Source organism: Gopherus evgoodei, chromosome 6 (genome assembly GCF_007399415.2).
Source record: "Gopherus evgoodei ecotype Sinaloan lineage chromosome 6, rGopEvg1_v1.p, whole genome shotgun sequence".
NCBI classification, from domain to species: domain Eukaryota; kingdom Metazoa; phylum Chordata; order Testudines; family Testudinidae; genus Gopherus; species Gopherus evgoodei.
The window spans coordinates 56,598,454-56,618,765 of record NC_044327.1 but is presented as its reverse complement, the minus strand read 5'-3'; the positions used below and the strand labels follow the sequence as shown (position 1 = coordinate 56,618,765).

Here is a 20,312-nt window from a genome sequence, read left to right as displayed (position 1 = left end):
AACAAGTTACGTTTCTTCTTCGAGTGATTGCTCACATCCATTCCAGTTAGGTGTGCGCGCCGTGCGTGCACGTTCGTCGGAAACTTTTTACCCTAGCAACTCCAGTGGGCCGGCAGGTCGCCCCCTGGAGTGGCGCCGCCATGGCGCCCAATATATATCCCTGCCGGCCCGCCCGCTCCTCAGTTCCTTCTTACCGCCGTGTCGGTCGTTGGAACTGTGGAGCGCGGCATAGCTGTCCTCCACGTCCCTAGCTCTCCTAGTTTCTATCGCTTGTTTATCGCTTATCTATAGTTCTATATAGTTGTTAATTAGTATTGTTAAGTAGATAGTTTAGTAAATAGCTGTTAAGTAGTTCCTTGCCGGGGGCTTAGCCCTTCCCGGCACCGGGCGCCAGGCTCATGCCTGTTTCGCCAGGCTTCAAGCAGTGTGCGGCCTGCAAGAAGCCCATGCCTACCAGCGATCCCCACGAAGCGTGCCTGAAGTGCCTCGGGGAATCGCACAGATCTGACAAGTGCCGCATCTGTAAGGCTTTTAAGCCGAGGACAAAAAAGGAGAGGGATCAGAGGCTCCGAACTCTCCTAATGGAGGCGGCACTTGACCCGTCGACTTCGCAGACCGTGGTTTCGGCACCGGCACCGGATCGCTCCGGCACCGAGAAGACTCCCCGGCACCGACCTTCTCCGGCACCGGAATCAGAGCCTAGGCCGTCGAAGTCTAATACTCCGGCCAGGCAGACCCGGCTTGAGCGCCCGGCCTCAACATCGGCCGCGGCACCGCCGGCACCGTCAGCACCGTTGACTCCGGGCCCGGCGGGTCCGTTGAGTCCGGTGCCGCCGAGCTCCCCCATGAGATCTGGGGTTGAGATAGTGGTCCCGTCCACTCCGGAGACCTTCGCCTCGGCTCGGGACCTTATTGCCCTGACTGAGCCCACTCGGCTGCCACCCCCGGTACCTCCGGTGCGGGTTGTGTCCAGAGGCAAGCCCATGCTGTCGGCGCCGCCCAGAGACAGTCGTTCGCCATCCAGGTCCCGACGTCTTGGGCGCTCCAGATCCCGACGCCGCTCGCAGTCCCGGCACCGCTCCCCTCAGCGATACCGGTCGCACTCGCGGCAACGGTCGGCATCGAGACGGTCGCGGTCAGGCTCCAGTCGGCGTCACCGGCACCGCGACTCCAGGAGCAGGTCCCGACGCTACTCACCGCACCGGTCGACCTCCCGGCACCGAGCTGGTGGCAGGTCCCGGTCCCGGTCCCGGTCTCGCTCGATCTCCCGGCACCGAGCCGGTGGCAGGTCCCGGTCCCGGTCGATCTCCCGGCACCGAGCTGGTAGTAGGTCCCGGCACCGAAGCGGCGCCCGGTACCGAAGCGGCGCCCGGCACCGTGACAGATCCCGGTCCCGGTCCCGATCCCGGCACCGATATGACTCCCGGCACCGGTCCCCGGCACCGAGACAATCCTCCGTGCCGGCCCGCGCAGACCCGTACCATCCAGGGTCGGCCCCGCCGTGGCCCTCGAGGCAGCCGTCCGTATCCTCCCAGACGGACAGCGGCTATGCGCTGGGCACCGACCGGCAGGCGGCGCTGTTTGCTGATCCGCCGCTGCAGGACCAAGGCCCACAACAGTGGGGATTCTGGACACCCTGGGCGTACCATCAGGCCCAGGGCCCCCAGCAGCTCCCTGCTAGGCCGGCGACTGCGGAGCGTAGGGCCCCTGAAGCCTCTTTGTCTCGCCCCCCTCCCTCCCCGGAAGGGGACGAAGGGTCCAAACAGCAGGACTCCGCTGTGGCTCCGGAGACAGAGGCGAGGGCTGAGGAAGACCCTCAGTTGGACACTATTGTGCCTGGGGTCTCATCATCCTCCTCCCCGGATGAGGCGGTGGCGGGTACCTCCTCCAACAGTCCCCCCCCCGCTGGATCTCAGGGCGCACCAGGACCTCCTCAGGCGATTGGCTCAAAACCTGAGTCTGCAAGCAGAGGAGGTCTCGGAGATAGAGGACCCAATTGTCACCATCCTCTCTTCCGATGCTCCCACCAGGGTCGCCCTGCCGTTCATACGGACCATCCAGGCCAATGCCAATACTATCTGGCAGTCCCCGGCCTCCATCCCTCCGACAGCAAAAGGAGTCGAGAGGAAGTACATGGCCCCTTCTAAGGGGTACGAATATTTACATGTTCACCCGACTCCCGGTTCACTGGTAGTGCAATCGGTGAACGATAGGGAGCGTCACGGCCAGGAGGCTCCGGCCCCCAAATCCAGAGAAGCCAGGCGGATGGACCTCCTTGGCCGTAAGGTGTATTCGGCTGGGGCGCTGCAGCTCAGGGTCTCTAACCAGCAGGCCCTGCTGAGCAGATACGCCTTTAACTCCTGGGTGGCAGTGGACAAATTTAAGGAGCTGCTGCCACAGGATGCTCGCCAAGAGTTTACGGCCATCCTGGACGAAGGCAAGAAGGTCGCGCGCACGGCCTTACAAGCCTCCTTGGACGCTGCGGACTCGGCTGCCCGTACCCTCGCGTCAGGAGTTACGATGCGTCGCATCTCCTGGCTGCAGGTTTCCGGCCTTCCGCCAGAGCTCCAGCACACGATACAGGACCTTCCTTTCGAAGGCCAGGGCCTGTTTTCCGATAAGACAGACCCCAGACTTAAGAGTTTAAAGGACAACCGGGTCATTGCGCGGTCCCTCGGGATGCACACCCCCGTGACACAGCGTAGACCCTTTAGGCCGCAACAACAGCAGCACCGTCGGCCGTTTTCCCAGTTCCGCCAGCGGCAGGACCTTTACAGGCGCCGCGGCAGGAACGGGAGGCGCAGGCAGTCGGGGAACCAAGGGGGGCAGAACCAAGGCTCCTCAAAACCCCCGCCTGGTCCTAAGCCTTCATTTTGAAGGTGCGCTCGAGGGCGCAGTAACAGTTTCCCCTATGGATCCTTCCCCCCCGTTTTCCAACCGCCTTTCGTTTTTCCTCCCGGCGTGGTCCCAAATAACATCGGACCGCTGGGTCTTAAGCGTGGTGCAGACGGGGTACCGCCTGCAGTTTGTTTCGTTTCCTCCTTCCCGCCCTCCTTCCTCGTCCCTCTTCAGGGACCCCTCTCACGAGCAATTCCTTCGGCAGGAGGTGCGGACGCTCCTCAGCAAAGGAGCTATAGAGGCGGTTCCCGAAAACGAGAAAGGCAAGGGGTTTTATTCCCGCTATTTTCTGATCCCCAAGGCCAAGGGGGGCCTCAGGCCTATCCTCGACCTGCGAGAGCTCAACAAATACCTCGTGAAGTTGAAGTTCCGCATGGTATCCCTGGGGACCATCATTCCATCCCTGGATCCGGGAGACTGGTACGCCGCCCTCGACATGCAGGACGCGTATTTCCACGTTGCCATTTGGCCACGCCACAGACGCTTCCTCCGCTTCGTTGTGGGGGCTCGTCATTATCAATTTGCGGTCCTCCCGTTTGGCCTGTCCACGGCCCCGAGGGTGTTTACAAAATGCATGGCAGTTGTCGTGGCGCATCTTCGGCGCAACCGTGTCCACGTGTTCCCTTATCTGGACGACTGGTTGATTCGGGGCACGTCGGAACAGCAGGTGTACAGCCATGTCCGCGTGATCACTGGCATGTTTGCGAGTCTGGGCCTCTTGATAAACACAGACAAGTCCACCCTGAGGCCCACTCAGAAGGTGGAATTTATCGGGGCCGTCCTGGACGCCACTGTGGGCAGGGCCTCGCTGCCTCGGCAGCGGTTCCAGACCATGGCGGCGATCGTTCAACGCTTGCGGTCAGCCCCGTTGACGTCAGTGAGGACATGTCTAACCCTGTTAGGCCACATGGCGGCGTGCACTTTTGTGACCGACTACGCTCGGCTCCGCATGAGGCCTCTCCAGCTGTGGCTTATCAGTCATTACAGGCCAAGGCAACCGCTAGACATGTTAATCACAGTCCCCCAGAAGGTCTTAGATTCCCTCGGCTGGTGGTTGGACCAGTCCGTATTGTGTGCGGGTCTTCCCTTTCACCCGTCTCAGCCCTCGGTATCCCTGACAACGGATGCCTCAGATCTAGGCTGGGGGGCCCACCTAGGGACCCTGCGGACGCAGGGCCTATGGTCCCAGGAGGAGGTGGGGCTACACATCAACATGAGGGAGTTGAGAGCGGTCCGCCTTGCTTGCCAAACGTTTTGTCATCAGCTTCAGGGTCGTTGTGTAGCCGTGTTCACGGACAACACGACGACCATGTATTATATCAACAAGCAGGGCGGCACCAGGTCCTCCTCCCTGTGCCTCGAGGCGATACGACTCTGGGACTTTTGCGTAGCCCACTCCATTCACCTCAGGGCTTCCTTCCTTCCCGGAGTGCGGAACACGCTGGCGGATCGATTGAGCAGATCCTTCCTGTCACACGAGTGGTCCCTTCGCCCGGACGTCGCTCTCTCCATTTTCCGGAGGTGGGGTTATCCCCGGGTGGACCTCTTTGCGTCCAAGGGGAACAGGAAGTGCCAAGCGTTCTGCTCCTTTCAGGGCAGGGAGCCGGGGTCGATAGCGGATGCCTTCCTCATCCAGTGGTCGACCCACCTGTACTATGCGTTTCCTCCGTTCCCTCTGGTTCACAAGGTCCTCCTGAAGGTGCGCAGAGACAGGGCTCGTGTGATCATGGTGGCCCCGGCATGGCCCAGACAGCACTGGTACACCATGCTGCTGGACTTGGCCGTAGCCGACCCAGTTCCCCTGCCCCTTCATCCGGACCTGATTACCCAGGACCACGGGTCTCTCTGTCACCCAGACCTGCAGTCGCTGCACCTAGCGGCGTGGCTCCTGCGTGGCTAACTGGTTCCGAGCTGCGCTGCTCCACGCCTGTGAGAGAGGTGCTCTTGAGCAGCAGGAAACCGTCCACAAGAGCCACATATTCGGCGAAATGGAAACGCTTCTCCTGTTGGTGCGTAGAGAGAAATCTCCGCCCTATGGAGGTTTCGGTATCCGAAATCTTAGACTATGTTTGGTCCCTCAAAGGGCAAGGTCTGGCCTTATCGTCGTTGCGAGTCCATCTGGCAGCTATCTCCACCTTTCACCCGGGTGCGGACGGTCGCTCCGTTTTTTCTCACCCGACGGTGTCGAGATTTCTTAAAGGGCTGGAACGGTTATTCCCTAACGTCCGTCCCCCTGCTCCAACCTGGGATCTTAACCTGGTGTTGTCCCGGCTCATGGGGCCCCCCTTTGAGCCGTTAGCTACTTGCTCCCTGCTTTACCTCTCTTGGAAGGCTGCCTTTCTAGTAGCCATCACCTCGGCTAGACGGGTGTCGGAACTCCGAGCCCTTGTGGTAGACCCCCCATATACGGTCTTCCACAAAGACAAGGTACAGCTTAGACCACACCCTGCCTTTCTACCCAAGGTGGTCTCAGCCTTCCACGTCAACCAAGAGATTTTCCTCCCGGTTTTTTTCCCAAAACCTCACTCCTCAGGCAGGGAGCAGCAGCTCCACTCGCTGGATGTCCGTAGAGCTCTCGCGTTCTACATAGAGAGGACCAAACCCTTCCGCAAATCCCCCCAGCTTTTCGTGGCGGTAGCGGACCGTATGAAAGGGCTTCCTATCTCCTCCCAGAGGTTATCCTCGTGGGTTACGTCCTGCATCAGGACCTGTTATGACTTGGCCCATGTCCCTACGGGCCGTGTGACTGCACATTCTACCAGGGCGCAGGCGTCGTCGCTAGCTTTCCTCGCCCGTGTGCCCATCCAGGAAATCTGTCGGGCAGCGACCTGGTCATCGGTCCACACCTTTGCTTCCCACTACGCCCTGGTACAGCAGTCGAGAGAGGATGCGGCCTTCGGAACGGCAGTGCTCCGTGCCGCGACTTCTCACTCCGACCCCACCGCCTAGGTATGGCTTGGGAGTCACCTAACTGGAATGGATGTGAGCAATCACTCGAAGAAGAAAAGACGGTTACTCACCTTTGTAACTGTTGTTCTTCGAGATGTGTTGCTCACATCCATTCCACACCCGCCCTCCTTCCCCACTGTCGGAGTAGCCGGCAAGAAGGAACTGAGGAGCGGGCGGGCCGGCAGGGATATATATTGGGCGCCATGGCGGCGCCACTCCAGGGGGCGACCTGCCGGCCCACTGGAGTTGCTAGGGTAAAAAGTTTCCGACGAACGTGCACGCGCGGCGCGCACACCTAACTGGAATGGATGTGAGCAACACATCTCGAAGAACAACAGTTACAAAGGTGAGTAACCGTCTTATCTCTAGCTTGCCAGCAGCATTTAATAGGTTTTAGCTGTAGAAGCATTCAGTACCAAATGAGTCTTCCCACATAACTATATATCCCTTATATTGCATAATGTGAGAACCAAAATCTAAGAGTCAGTGATGAATTGATGATTTAAAAATATAAAAATAAAGGGGGTGGTTAAAAGCAGAAAATAATATTCAGAATCAAAATTCAGTGTGGTCATAACAGCATGTAGTGTGTTACATTTTATGAAGAGCCTTTGTCTCAATGCTACAATGAGAGAATTGATATACTCCACTAAATTTACCTGTCAAGCTGAAAATTCAGCATTTCTAGAGTAAGGCTAATTGTTATGCTAGACATGTTCAGGCTTCCTAGGAAATGTCTAATGATCTACTAATTCATTATGTATGCAAAGTCCCCCTTACAAAATTAATTAATAGGGCCAAATTTGGCTTGGGCTAAATAAAGAGTAACTAACTCTTTAGTTAAACCAGTGTAACTTTAGTTCAGAATTTGGGGCTAATTTGCTCCTTCCAAATGAAAAGGAAATAACCCTGTAACTGAGTTATTTTTTGGGAACTGCTTTATGAAATATTTTTGACTCGGAAGATTATTGCAATCTGTAAGATGCTTGTTTTTCATACATTTTGCATTTTTCTTCTTAGAAAAAAGTATTTTCTATCAGCTTTTCACTAACAAACAACAAATGGAAGAGAATGCTTTTTAAGGGGTTATGTTAAATAGAACGCCCATTTGTAGAACTTGCTTTAAAGACATTTTTAATAATCCAAGATTAGTATAAGATGCCCTTCAAATAAAACTAAAGTAGTACAATTTCCTTGTAATGCCATCTTCTTTGAGTCAGTAAAATAAAATATTCAGCACTGGTTCCTATCCAGATATCCACAGAAATAATACCGTAGAAATAAAGAAAGCACTCAATTTTTTTGTATTGTTAATTATCATAGTTTTAATATTTTTAAACAATAATAAAAAAAGAAGGGTTTGCATCACTGACAAGGCAAGTATTAACATGAGTTTGTAGAATTCCATACAGTATCTGCTAAATAAACATGTTTGGCAGCTTAGCAAATATCATATGATTGCAGCATCCATGATTTTAATTAATAGTGATTTCTTCCTCTGTAAAGAGTTTGTAAACCGGAATAGCACTGTACCAGGTTCTGGATGGAATCAGAGCCCATGGGTTTACGAAAGTATATTTAGTGCATGACTTCAGTCCGGAACTGCCAAAAATCAAACGATTGTCTCCTTTGAGTTCCTTTTGACTGAATGAAGGCCCAGCAATGACTGCTGGTTAGAAGGAACACTGACAGATTTTGGAATTAGGAGTATCACCCTCTGATTGGTCCGACGCCATTCATTGTATAATCTACAGTGGTACCTAAATGACACCTGGTGGAAGATCAACAGAGAATAAATTATAAATTTCAAAATGCTTCGTGTCCTAGAATGAAATAAATTAGAAACAAAGAACAAACACCCTTGGGTGAAATTAGAAGTCAGCTTGGGAGTCTGTGGAAAAAATTTAAATCAAAATGAGGGGTTGCTAAAGTTTGAGAACCAGTGTTCTATCTGTAATGAATTGTACTGAATGCTACTATGTTGTTTTCAGCTCCCCTGTGCTACCCATCCCCATTACCTGCTGTCCACTCATTCCCATGTATTACCAGCCTTCATATTTTTCAAGAGGAAGTGGGGTTGCCCTTGTAAAGCTAGGCACTAGTACTCTGTGTTTTGAATGAGTTTGAAGCCAGATTAATGTCAATGCAGATGACCCCTCTTATTCACTAGGTGTGGCTTAGGCCTGAGACAGTGAGGGGGAACATGGTACAAAGAATGAGACTATGGGGTGGGGGTGGGGAGAGGGGAGAACTTGGAGGAAGGCTATGGGGATGAGGAATATATGGGAGCCGATCAGCAGACTGGCAGTAGTGGGAGACTAGAGAGGAAGGCACAGGCAGATGACTGAGTGGCTGCCAGGAAAAGGCAGGGAGCAAGTGAGTGACAGTAAAAAAAAGAAAAAAAAAGCAGTAACTCACCCCAGGGATAAGAGAGTAAGTGGAGGTCCCCTCTGAGAAGGGAGGGGGAAGGCCCGCATTTTTGTGTCTATCCATTTTCAGCCAGAAATTAACAAACTGGGAATGGGGCTTCTAAACATTATCTAAAGACCCACTACAGTTTCAACTGGCTGCAGAACACTTCACCTCCTGTCTTACATACATGTTTAGCAATAACTGTGTGTTAAAAGCTGTTGTGTTCCATCCCTCGTGGATGCATTAGCAGTAGTGAGAGAAGTGATTGCGGCATAGATACTGACAGCTGACTGCAGTTTTTGCACACACCATTACCATTGCCTTCAGTGCTCAATGCATATAAGGTATCAGACCTTTTATTTGTGAAGTGTATTGGTAATACATGACAATACTATAGTACTCCTGAGCTGTGGGTGGGAACTGCCTGTGCGCTGATGACAGAAACCTTGTCATTTGTCATTGATTTTTATGCAACTGCACCACTTCTGTAGGTCATTGCTATCCAGGAGATATGGAGTGAAATGAAGACACTATATTTGGAGATGACACACAGAGTCTGGGGAGAGGGAGGGACAATAGGAAGGTACTGCTGTTAGTTTACACAGAGCTTGCAATACACTCAGTCTATGGCTACATAACTGTCAAAGGAAGCTACTCATGCCCTTACTCTAGGAGCTGCAAATAAGCATCCAGGACAGATTGCCAGGAGGATTTGGGGAACATAAATGATAGCTCTTTTATTTTACGTGATGCAAATGTCTCCCTGAAAGCTGGCTTGAGTTGGCTCCACTAGGATTTCATATTGAGATAGCTACGGTATACGCAGTGTTTATCTCACTATAGAAGGTCAACCCTATATCCGCCAGCTGTGGTTTACCTCAGCTAGCTACTATGTCTGTCTGTCTCTTCTCTCCACTAGGATTTTACACTGAGTTATCTAGTGTAAAAAAACAGCTTTTTGCAGTGGAGACATAGCTTATTATCTCCATTTTCACTGAACACATGAACACGCACGAGGCCTCTAAATGGATGAGTGTGCTAACAGCAGGAGAAAGCACATTGGAAAGCACACCTCATGGTAAAGAACTTTCTTTGAAATGAATGGCCATAAATTCTGGACAGAAAACAACAACTCTAGACATTCTGGATTTTAACTCTAGTTCTCTGCAGCATCAAGCAAATCCTTTCTGGCATAGCTGCATTGTTAACCATGGCTGGAACTGTTTTAAGACATTTTCACAGGACATCCTAGTTAAGCTTGACAGCTTGTTTACAATGGGTTCTTGCCTTAGGGCAGTTTCCAAGTGATGTTAGCTAGTGAATTTCAGTAACAGTGAGGGCTGCTCACCATTGCATTTCTCAGAGAAGCCATTTTATTAGACACGAAACTCCTGAGGTGCTACATAAAATGTATGGGTATGTCTACATCTACAATTTTGCAGCGCTGGTTGTTACAGCTGTATTAGTATAGCTGTATAGGGCCAGCGCTGCAGAGTGGCCACACTTACAGCAACCAGCGCTGCAAGTGGTGTTAGATGTGGCCACACTGCAGTGCTGTTGGGCGGCTTCAAGGGGGGTTCGGGGAACGCGAGAGCACACTGCGGGGAAGCAGGTCTCCTTCCCTGGTTTGCTCCAGTGTTCCCCGAACCCCCCTGCAAGCAGGTCTCCTTCCCCGCGGTGTGCTCTCGCGTTCCCCGAACCCCCGAGCAAGCAGGTCTCCTTCCCCGCGGTTTGCTCTCGCGTTCCCCGAACCCCCTCCGTGCAAGCGGGTCTCCTTCCCCGCGGTGTGCTCTCGCGTTCCCCGAAACCCCGTGCAAGCAGGTCTCCTTCCCCGCGGTTTGCTCTCGCGTTCCCCGAACCCCCCTGCAAACCGTGGGGAAGGAGACCCGCTTGGGGGGGGGGGGGATTTGGAGAACACCGGAACAAACCGCGGAGAAGGAGACCTGCTTGATTACCAGAGAGGTATCCTCAGGTATGCTGGGATACCTGCTTATTCCACAGAGGTCAAGAAAAATGCTGGTAAGTGTCTACACTTGATTACCAGCGCTGGATCACCAGCGCTGGATCCTCTACACCCGAGACAAAACGGGAGTACGGCCAGCGCTGCAAACAGGGAGTTGCAGCGCTGGTGATGCCCTGCAGATGTGTACACCTCCTAAGTTGAAGCGCTGTAACCCCCTCACCAGCGCTGCAACTTTGTGATGTAGACAAGCCCTATGTTTTTTTTAACATCAGTCACTGGCATAATAAGCATCTTTGGACTTGGAGAGCAAGGGTTGGGGGAATCCATCTTCAAAGCTCACTTAGGTACTTTGTGAACTCATTTAGATATGCATTTGTTTAATATTTTTAAACAGCAATTACATAGTTTTGCAAACTACAGGATTAAAATAATGCTCTGATATACACCCTATCCAATCCCCCAGAAGTCAGAGGCACTACTCAGGGTGCAAGTCGAGCCAAGAATTTAGGGTCAAATTCTGCTTTAAATAGAAAGCTTGCAGATCTTCCTACTCAAGCAGACAACTATTTTTTGTGTATAGGTTACAGAGATATTGACTAAATTCAGAAGAAAAGCAGTAGTCTTTCTGGGACACTTTGGCTGTTAAATTTGCAAGGAAGCTATTTTACCCTATCCCTAAGAACCTCTCTGCCAAAGAAGTCTCCCCCGTTGGCAGCCCATTAAGCTCTTGGTTCCCGGAGGTGTAGTGGTGTGTAAATAACCCATATGCCAGTTTTGGATTATAGAGAAAATTAAACTGATTTGTTGGAAGTAAAATTAAATTTTGTTTACTTTTTCCAGAACCTTAAGGAGCATCTCTGTGCTGCACATATACTTTATCCTGAAGTGATAAGACTATTCCTTCCCTGGCTCTCTAACAGCAGTGCAGATTCTCCTATGTTCCTATCTTTCAGATTAGAATGGATCTGCTGATGGCACTTCTTATTCTGGCACCACAAAGATTTGCTATATAGAGGTGCATGGTGCTCTGTAGCAAGAGTAAAGATAATCGGGCCAAGATTTTTCAAAAGTTATGTGATTTTTTTTTTGGCATTCCGAACTTGGGATGGGCTTGATTTTCGGAAGTTGAGTGGCCAATACCCTCTGAAAGTCAAGCTCTTTTAAGGTGCTTTAGTTAGGCAGCCAAAATCATAGTTGCTTTGAAAGTCTTGGCCTTTCCAGAGGAACTTACTGTCTTGCTGATAAAGTATTCTAAAATGCTTTGCATATAGACCGTGCCTTTCAGTTAAGCATGTCAAGCCACGTTACAAAAGTATTTAAGTCTTACAACCTGTCTGTACAGAAACATTACAGCCATATTGTAGATGGGGAAAACTGAGGCACACAGCACCTAAGTGATCTGCTCAAATTCATTCTGTGTAGTGGTGCTTCACTGAGATCCCAGTCCTGGCTACTTGGCTTCCTTTTTCTAACCACTCAATTCACTTCCTCCAAAATGGGAGTTGTGACGTTGCACTCTATATGATTTTATGAAAATATGCTAATGTGTGAATATAATGCAACTGGAATATGCTTCATGCAAAAGGTCTCTTGTAAGGTATCATTACAAAGCTTATAATCTACTGAGTGTGATCATCCTATTTGTATGAATGTATCATTCTTGTATCTGAAACTAGGAATATAAAATTTAACTCCGAGGTCCTACTGTAGTTATGCATAGTATGGGGCATTAATGGTGGCCTGGAATTTTGATGGCTCCCATTAACCAGGACAATTGATTGTAGATGGCTCTGTTTACTTGTAAGTCGTCTTGTATGTGTGTTTTCTGGCAAGTTGGCAATGAAGTCTTAGGGTATGGCTACACTTAACAGTTGTACAGCGCTGGGAGTTACAGCTGTCTTCGTACAGCTGTGTAGGGAAAGCGCTGCAGTGTGGCCACACTGACAGCTACCAGCGCTGCAGTGTGGCCACATTTGCAGCGCTGTTGGGAGTGGTGCATTGTGGGCAGCAATCCCAGCATTCAAGTGGCTGCAACGTGCTTTTCAAAAGAGGGGGGTGAGGGGGAATGTGGGGGAGAGAGAGAGAGAGTGTGTGTGGATTTTTGGATCTTTCAGCTCCCTGCTGCAAGCTCTAAGGACTAGAACATACACATCACCAACCTGCAATCAATTTAAAAGTTTCGAGCCCTTCCCCCACCCCTCTCTTATTCACTAAATGCAAATTATGCACTCCTAAATAGCCTTCAGACCACATAAGCAGCTGCTCAACACGGACTCCCCCCTCCCCCATGTGACTTCTCTCTTCAAGCAAACAGCTGTGAACCTTCCAAAGCAATTCCCCTGCCTGCCTCCACTCGCTCGCTCCAGCAAACAGGAGCTGTGTTTGTTTTTTAGATAAGCAGCTCGGGGGAGCTTGGAGTTCAACCATTCTTCCGGTTTGTTGTGAGCAGGCATTCTGGGATACCTCCTAATACCCTGGAGGCCAATAACAGCGCTTTTGGTGGCCACACTTGATGAGCAGCGCTGCATCACCAGCGCTGCAATCATTACACCCCAAGCAGACCAGGTGTACAGCCAGCACTGCAGCCAGAGAGTTGCAGCGCTGGATGTGCCTTGCAGGTGTGGATGGTTACGAAGTTGCAGCGCTGTAAACCCACCACCAGTGCTGCAACTCTCCAGTGTAGCCAAGCCCTTAGTGACAGGTGATCATGTCACCTCAACTGGAATCTTTAACCTGGTGGTTTTCCACTTAGAAGGAGGGGTGGGAACCCAAAGAGGGACAAAGGATTGCTGCCTTGTGTATAAGGGGCTGGAACAGAACCAACGGGGCTATAGTCAAGAGAAATCCCCTAGCTAATACCGGAGCTGGAACAAGGACTGTACCAGGGAAAGGATTGGGCCCAGACTAGAAGGAGGCTAGTCTGTCAAGCTTATTGGAACATCTGAGGGTGAGATTTACCTGCCTTTAATTTTTACTGTATTCGGCTTAGACTTGTGTGTTTTTTGTTTTATTTTGTTTGGTAATTTACTTTGTGCTGTCTGTTATTACTTGGAACCACTTAAATCTTACTTTTTTGTATTTAATAAAATCAATTTTTACTTATTTATTAACCCAGAGTATGTATTAATACGTGAGGGGGAAGGAGTAGGCAAACAGCTGTGCATCTCTCTCTATCAGTGTTATAGAGGGTGAATAATTTGAGTTTACCCTGTATAAGCTCTATACAGGGTAAAATAGATTTATTTGGGGTTTGAACCCCATTGGGAGCTGAGTATCTGAGTGCTGGAGACAGGAGCACTTCTTAAGCTGTTTTCAGTTAAGCTTGCAGCTTGTGGGGGATGTGGTTCAGACTTGGATCTGTGTTTGCAGCAGGCAAGTGGGTCTGGCTCAAATAAGGCAAGGTACTGGAGTCCCAAGCTGGCAGTCCCAAGAGAGTTTTTGTGATCTAACCTGTCAGGTGTGGTTGCTGTTTTGCAAGGTGAGATACTTTGCCTTCCTCGTACATCTACCTCCTGCTGCCCTGAGTAATACAGTTAACTGAATATAGATTTCTCCCCTCCTGTTCTCCCCCTCCCTGGTTGAAAAACCACAACTTAGGGGGCCACTGTGCAAAGAAGATGGTTTATTTCAGTTAAATTGATTGAGCTACATATTGATATCAGGCTCATCACCATAATATCTAAGCACTTACCAAAATTTTGAACAACACACACTTTTCTCATTCCATACTCCTAAAGGAGAAACCTTTTTTTTAAATCAAATAAGTGATTTTTAAATGTTGCTGTTGTTAAGAATGGCCCTACCCAAGTAGTTTTTAGTTGTTGCAGTAGTTATTTAATGGGCACCCACAGGAGTCCATGCACCATGAATAATGAAATCTAATTATTTAGCCAAACTATTTTTGCATAGTTCCAAACCGTACTAAATTCTGAAATTAAGAAACAGATCAGGCCCCAGCTGGGCTTTCAAGGTGACTTGGATGTATACTGCAGAAGTATCTTAGTGATCATCTCAAATCTACAAGCTCTGTAAGGTAGCCTGAGGAGTAGCATCAAATACAAAGACACTCTGCTGCCTAACTTCTAGTGTGCTTCCAACCTAGTGTGTTTACAAACTGAAGAATTAAACCACACTTGCCACAGGGAAATGTTAGCTGTTTCCTTTGGTGAGTTGCTGCAAAGTACAGCACCTAGGGCAGAAGGGAGAAATTGCAGACATTTTGGGCAAAATTTCTGAGCTGCATGTGTTTTCTTGTGAGAGCTCCCAAATTGGCCTGCAATCATGCGTATTTAGGGCGACCAGATGTCCTGATTTTATAGGGACAGTCCTGATTTTTGGGTCTTTTTTTATATAGGCTTCTATTACTCCCCCACCTCATGTCTTGATTTTTCACATTTGCTGTCTGGTCACTCTATGCATATTGGCAACACTGCTGCCAACACCACAGATGGAATGAATGAAGCAGGTCAGACCTTGCTCAGAGCTATTGCTTGCTTCAGGTTGCCTGCAGCCTCAGTGATGCAACATGGAGTTGGCTTAGGGCTTGTTGGCTGCACTGGAATTTTTTTAGCACAAGTGTGGGTGCATTGCGCACAGCGGTGACTATATTGGGTCAGCCACTTTCCAGCACAGCCAAACCCTTGTATTCTGTTCCCATTTGGAGGGGTATCACAAGAGCTCAAAATGGGGCTATTTTTTATATAAATAAACGCTTAGATTCTGAAGTATGATCCTGCAGCAAGGTGTGGATTCCGTGGCAAATTCCACGGCAGAATACATGGGGCCTCAAGAAGCAGGGATGTGAAAAATATTCTACTAAGGTTACATTTTTACACAAACTCAGCACTTTGAAGAGTGTCAGTCAAATTAGAAGACCATGCTTGTATCATGGCCATGTGGCAGCCATTTTAAGGCTGCCAGGATCCCTCTTAAATCTCCTTTTTCTTCTCCTCATAGTGTCAATGACAGTTCACTCCTGCAACATCTGTCTTGAACTCTTCTCCCCTCAAGCTTGCTCATTCCCTCCTGCCATCTCCTATGGTGTTCTGAGTCAGTTATTACCAAATACCATAAGCAAAGTACCTTTAAGGAAGAGTTCTGTATAGTTTAATTGGGATGAAACCTATAGGTCCCCTACAGACATTACTCTAAAAAAAATCCTATAAAAAGGTAACAGAATCTGACACACACCCTACCACATGATAGTTAGATAAACAGTACTTACTAGTGTCCAAAAGAGGTAAATAGTGAAGAGTGCGACAGTGAGTGCAATGAGGCCAACAGCTTCTAGCCTACTACTAAAGTGCAGGTGGTCCACCGCTCCCCGCAGACACAACCAGCCAGAGATGGTCGCCAGTGGAGTTATAAACAAGAAGCACACCATGTCTCCAAACAGAGTCCGTTTCTCATGCTGCGGACCTGGGTTTCTTAGCCACTGCAAAGGGAATTGAAACAAAAGAAGTGTCAGTAAAATCTTGTTAGAATGGTATAGAAACATGGCTGTAGTAGCAAGTTTTTATGGCATCCAGTTACCACATCTTGGAGAGGTAGATTTTACGGCAGCAATAGAAGAACACTTTCCATCACTGTAATGTCTACACTACAGTGCTAGACCAGTGCAGTACTTCTAATGTAGATATACCCTTAATGTCCTAGGGTGGGTCTATACTAGAAAATTAGATAGACCCAGCTATGTTGCTCAAGGGTGGGAAAAATCCACACCCTGGAGCCACACAGTTAAGCTGACCTAAATCCCCACCTAGACAGCGCTAAATCATCAGAAGAATTCTAGCTGCTGCTGTTTGGGAAGATGGCTCATCTATACCGATGGGAGAACCTCTCCTGTTGGTGTAGGTAGTGTCTACACTAAAGCACAACACCTGTGCTGCTGTAGCATTTCAAAAGTAGACAAGCCCCTAATCTCAAGGTCACTTAAGCATTAAAATGTTGAGATGTCTTTTGTATAAAAGATGTTACAAAATAAGAGCCTATAACTTTACATTAAAACAGTTCCAGATTGTTTTGGTTGCTTCTAGAAATAATTGATTATAATTCTCACCCTGTTCAATTTCCATGGATCCCTGTAATGAGAAACCATAAGGAGAATCCAAGGAACTAAAGGGAACAGGAGTGGGGATTCTCCTTTTAAAGGTGCCTATCGAAAGATTTTTGCAAGAAGTGTTTGTTTAAAAGGTGACCTACAACGAGAGTTGCTGAGCATCTGCAACTCCCGTTGGTCTCAGTGGCACTGCAGATGTTCACCACCTCACCTCGCCAAATAAGGGCCTAAAATGGTAAAATCTTTTTATTTCAGCACCGTGGTCTAATGGTATGTCCACACTGCAGCTAGATACCTGTGGCTGGCCCATGCCACCTGACCCAGGCTTGAGGGGCTCAGATTAATTGTGATGCAGATGTTTGGGTTTGGGCTGCAGCCTGAGTTCTGGGACCCTCCTACCTCACAGGGTTCTAGAGCCTGGTTTCCAGCCTGAATCTGTCTACAGTGAAATTAAACAGCCCCTTAGCCCAAGCCCCACGACCCTGAGTGAGCTGGCACAGGTCACTCATGGGTTTTTAATTGCAGTATAGATATACCCCTAGAGTCTGCAATTAACCGTGCTGTGAGGGGCATTCAACACAATTTCAGATTCTGCTTCAGGTTAGGCCCTCCCCGCCCTAAGATGTAGCTGGCCAACTCACACTATGTGGTGATGGTGTTGGCATGCACCATACTGGAACATTCCATCAAAGCAGGATGTGGCTGGCTGTGTTCCTAGCATTCGGAGAGGAGGCCTATCCTGAAGAAGGGGGGTGGCAGGGGCACACGCACTCACTTTACAGTGTTTTCTCTGTGCAGTGTAATTTTTGTAAGGTATAAAACACCTGCACTTGCGATTAACATACTCTGATGCCAGGTGGGGTGGTGACAGAATAGGAATATGCGTCCCATCTATTGCCCCTCCACAGTTAGGGAAACCCATTTCTGCAAAGCCATCCACAATGTCCTGCACATTCCCCAGAGTCACGGTTCTTCTTAGCAGAGTGCGATTAATGGCCCTGCAAACTTGCATCAGCACCATTCCAACGGTAGACTTTCCCACTCCAAACTGGTTCGCCACCGATCTGAAGCAGTCTGGAGTTGCCAGCTTCCAGATTGCAATAGCCACCCGCTTCTCCACAGGCAGGGCAGCTCTAAATCTAGTGTCCCTGCGCCGCAGGGTAGGGGCGAGCTCAGCACACAGTGCCATGAAAGTGGCTTTTCTCATCTGAAAGTTCTGCAGCCACTGCTCGTCATCCCAGGATTGCAGGACGATTTGATCCCACCACTGAGTGCTGGTTTCCCGAGTCCAAACGCGCCGGTCCACGGAGCTGAGCACGTCTGTTACTGCTACAAGCAATTTACTGTCTTCACTTTGAGGCGATTCAATATCATCGTCTGACTCCTCACTGTCACTGTCACTCTCACTGTCGCTCTCACTCTCACTCTCATTTTGAAGCTGAAGGAATAGCTCCACTGCCAAGCGCGATGTACTGGCAACATTCATCAATAAGGTCGTCAGCTGCTCAGGATCCATTTATAAAAAAAATCGCAGAAAAAGCGCTGTACAATCACAATGCAGCCACACTGCTCGGAATGTGTACCAAAGCACCACAGGGCGTTGGAACAGGAAGCGGAAAGACAATCACACTTCCTTCCCCTTCCCACAAGCCACAGCGCCGAAATGGGATGAGGTGCTCTGTGGGATAGCCGCCCACAATGCACCACTCCCAACAGCGCTGCAGTGTGGCCACATTTAACACCACTTGCAGCGCTAGTTGCTGTAAGTGTGGCCACTCTGCAGCGCTGGCCCTATACAGCTGTACTAACACAGCTGTAACAACCAGCGCTGCAAAACTGTAGGTGTAGACATACCCTGAGATGTAGGGCCAGATGCTACTGTCAGCTCTGTAAGTCTCAATAGTTACTACAGTAAATTAACGATGGTAGATATTGCCATCCTTGAAAAGGGACAGATTCCACAGAAATGGTCATGTTTTAACCAAAATATTTGTTTAGTTCAAAGAAATATTCACACTATTATCTATAGATCTCAAAGTGGACATGTATTATCATCCCAAATTTACAGATGGGAAAACTAGGGGGTTGTCTACATTGGTACTTTACAGGGCTGCAACTTTCTCACTCAGGGGCGTGAAAAAACACCCCATTGAGCACAGCAAGTTTCAGTGCTGTAGAGTGCTAGCGTAGACAGTGGATCAGCACTCTGCCATGAATGCGGCAGTGCTTTAACGTTGGCAGTGTAGAATAGCCCTAAGTCACAGAGAGACTAAATGACTTGCCTAAACCAACAGAATGAGTCAATGCAAACTCAGGAATAGAACACACAACCCAAACTCTGCCTGATGTGCAATCTAACATTAGATCACAACTCCACAAGAAATGAAAATCTTATAACAATTGTGTCTGGAAATTGACTTTAGAGTGTGCTCTGGTCATAAGAAAAAAGTTTTTTCTCAGTGGCAATGTCACAGATTTAATGTAGGATAGCATTTCTCAAACTCGGGGTCCGCAAGAGTACTCCAGGTGGGTCTGTCGATCCTGCTGATCAACTGATCTCCCTTCCTTCCTCCTCCCAGCACCTCCTGCATGCTGCTGAACAACTGTTCCCCAGCATGCAGAAGGCACGGGGAGGGAGATGGGGCAGGGGTGGACTGGGGGCAGGAAGAGGTGGGGTGGGGATGGGGCCTTGGGCTGAGTGGGGGCGTTTAGGGGCTGAAAAAAAATTAAATCAAAATGGGGGTCCTGGGGTTGCTAAAGTTTGAGAACTGCTGATCTAGGATATGAGAATCAAATTTTTTTCCCCTTCTTGTACATCATATACTGGTAACAAAAGTTCAGCAGGGCAAAGGACTGCCTGAATGATACATAAACACAGAATTATAAAACAATTAGATGGATATTATAGGACCAAACTGGATGGCTTCCATAAAGGAAAACATTCACCTCTAATTCTAGTAGAATTCTTGGATTTTGTTAGAAAAATAATAAAGAAGCAGCTCATACGATAATACTGACTTTCAAAAAGCCTCTGTCCAAGTCCTTCCCAATAGGTTATTAAGGAAACTAGGTAGTCATGGGGGGAGAGGTAAAGAACTTTCATATAACCAGCCTACAAACAAAACACAAATCAGGAATAAATGGTTAGTTTTTAGCCAGGCAAAAGATTAAGAGTAAGGTGCTCCAACTTCAGTACTAGGACTTGTGTTGTTTAATATAGTAATTAATTATCTGAAAACAGTGAAGTGGCAAAATCTGCAAATGACACAGTCTTTACAAACCTACATTATTCTATGTGGAGGTTTAGATTATGCGGAGCTTTACATGGTCCTAAGGAGGCCAGGTGAATGAGTAGCATGATAGCACATGCAAATGCAATGTTGACAGGTGCACAGCAGTGCAGACTAGAAGGAATCATTTGAAATATTTGTACACATTACTGGGTTCCAAAGTAACTGAAATCACTCAGGAAAAAAAGACCAGGAGTCAATGTAGACAATTCAATGAAAACTTCTGCTCAGCGTGCAATGACAAATTAGAGAAGCAAACAAAACAGGCTATATAAAGAATGGGTTAGAAAATAATACTGAAAATATCACAGTGCAGTTTAATAAATCAAGTCTTCATTGGAATACAGTTCTGAGTTCTGGTCACCCTATCTCAAAAAAGATATAGTTGAAATAGAAGAAGTCCAGAGCCATGCAACAAAAACGATCAGTGGAATGGGGAGACATCCACATGAAAAGAGACTAAGAATGCTGGAATTGTGTAAAAAGGAAAAAAGTCAGAGGGGATAAGAGAGAAATACAGAAAATAATGAATGTCAGAGAGAAAGTCAACTGGGTGCTCCCATTTACCCATTCTTATACAAGAACCAGGGGATAGCCAAGCAAAATACATAAATTAAAAAAATAAAGAGGAATTTTTTTTCATACAACACAATTAACTTATGAAACTTCAGTGCCACAAAATATATTTGAGTCAAACAGCCTAGTAGGATTCAGAAAAAAATATAATATTTACATGGAAAAT

General features: G+C 48.5%; 1 protein-coding gene across 3 annotated transcripts in view; it reads right to left on the bottom strand.

Moving 5' to 3' along the window:
* Positions 1 to 20,312, bottom strand: part of MARCHF3 (membrane associated ring-CH-type finger 3) — a 146,535-nt gene that overhangs the window by 2,741 nt on the left and 123,482 nt on the right. For 2 of the 3 annotated variants that reach the window (XM_030566276.1, XM_030566275.1), the window contains 2 exons: positions 15,447 to 15,656; positions 7,151 to 7,618 (listed from right to left, as the gene is read on the bottom strand). In XM_030566276.1, the coding sequence (XP_030422136.1) occupies positions 7,460 to 7,618; positions 15,447 to 15,656 (369 nt within the window). In that variant the 3' untranslated portion in view covers positions 7,151 to 7,459. Of the gene's footprint in view, positions 1 to 7,150; positions 7,619 to 15,446; positions 15,657 to 20,312 lie in introns of those variants that run through there. The other variant, XM_030566277.1, reaches the window with a different exon arrangement.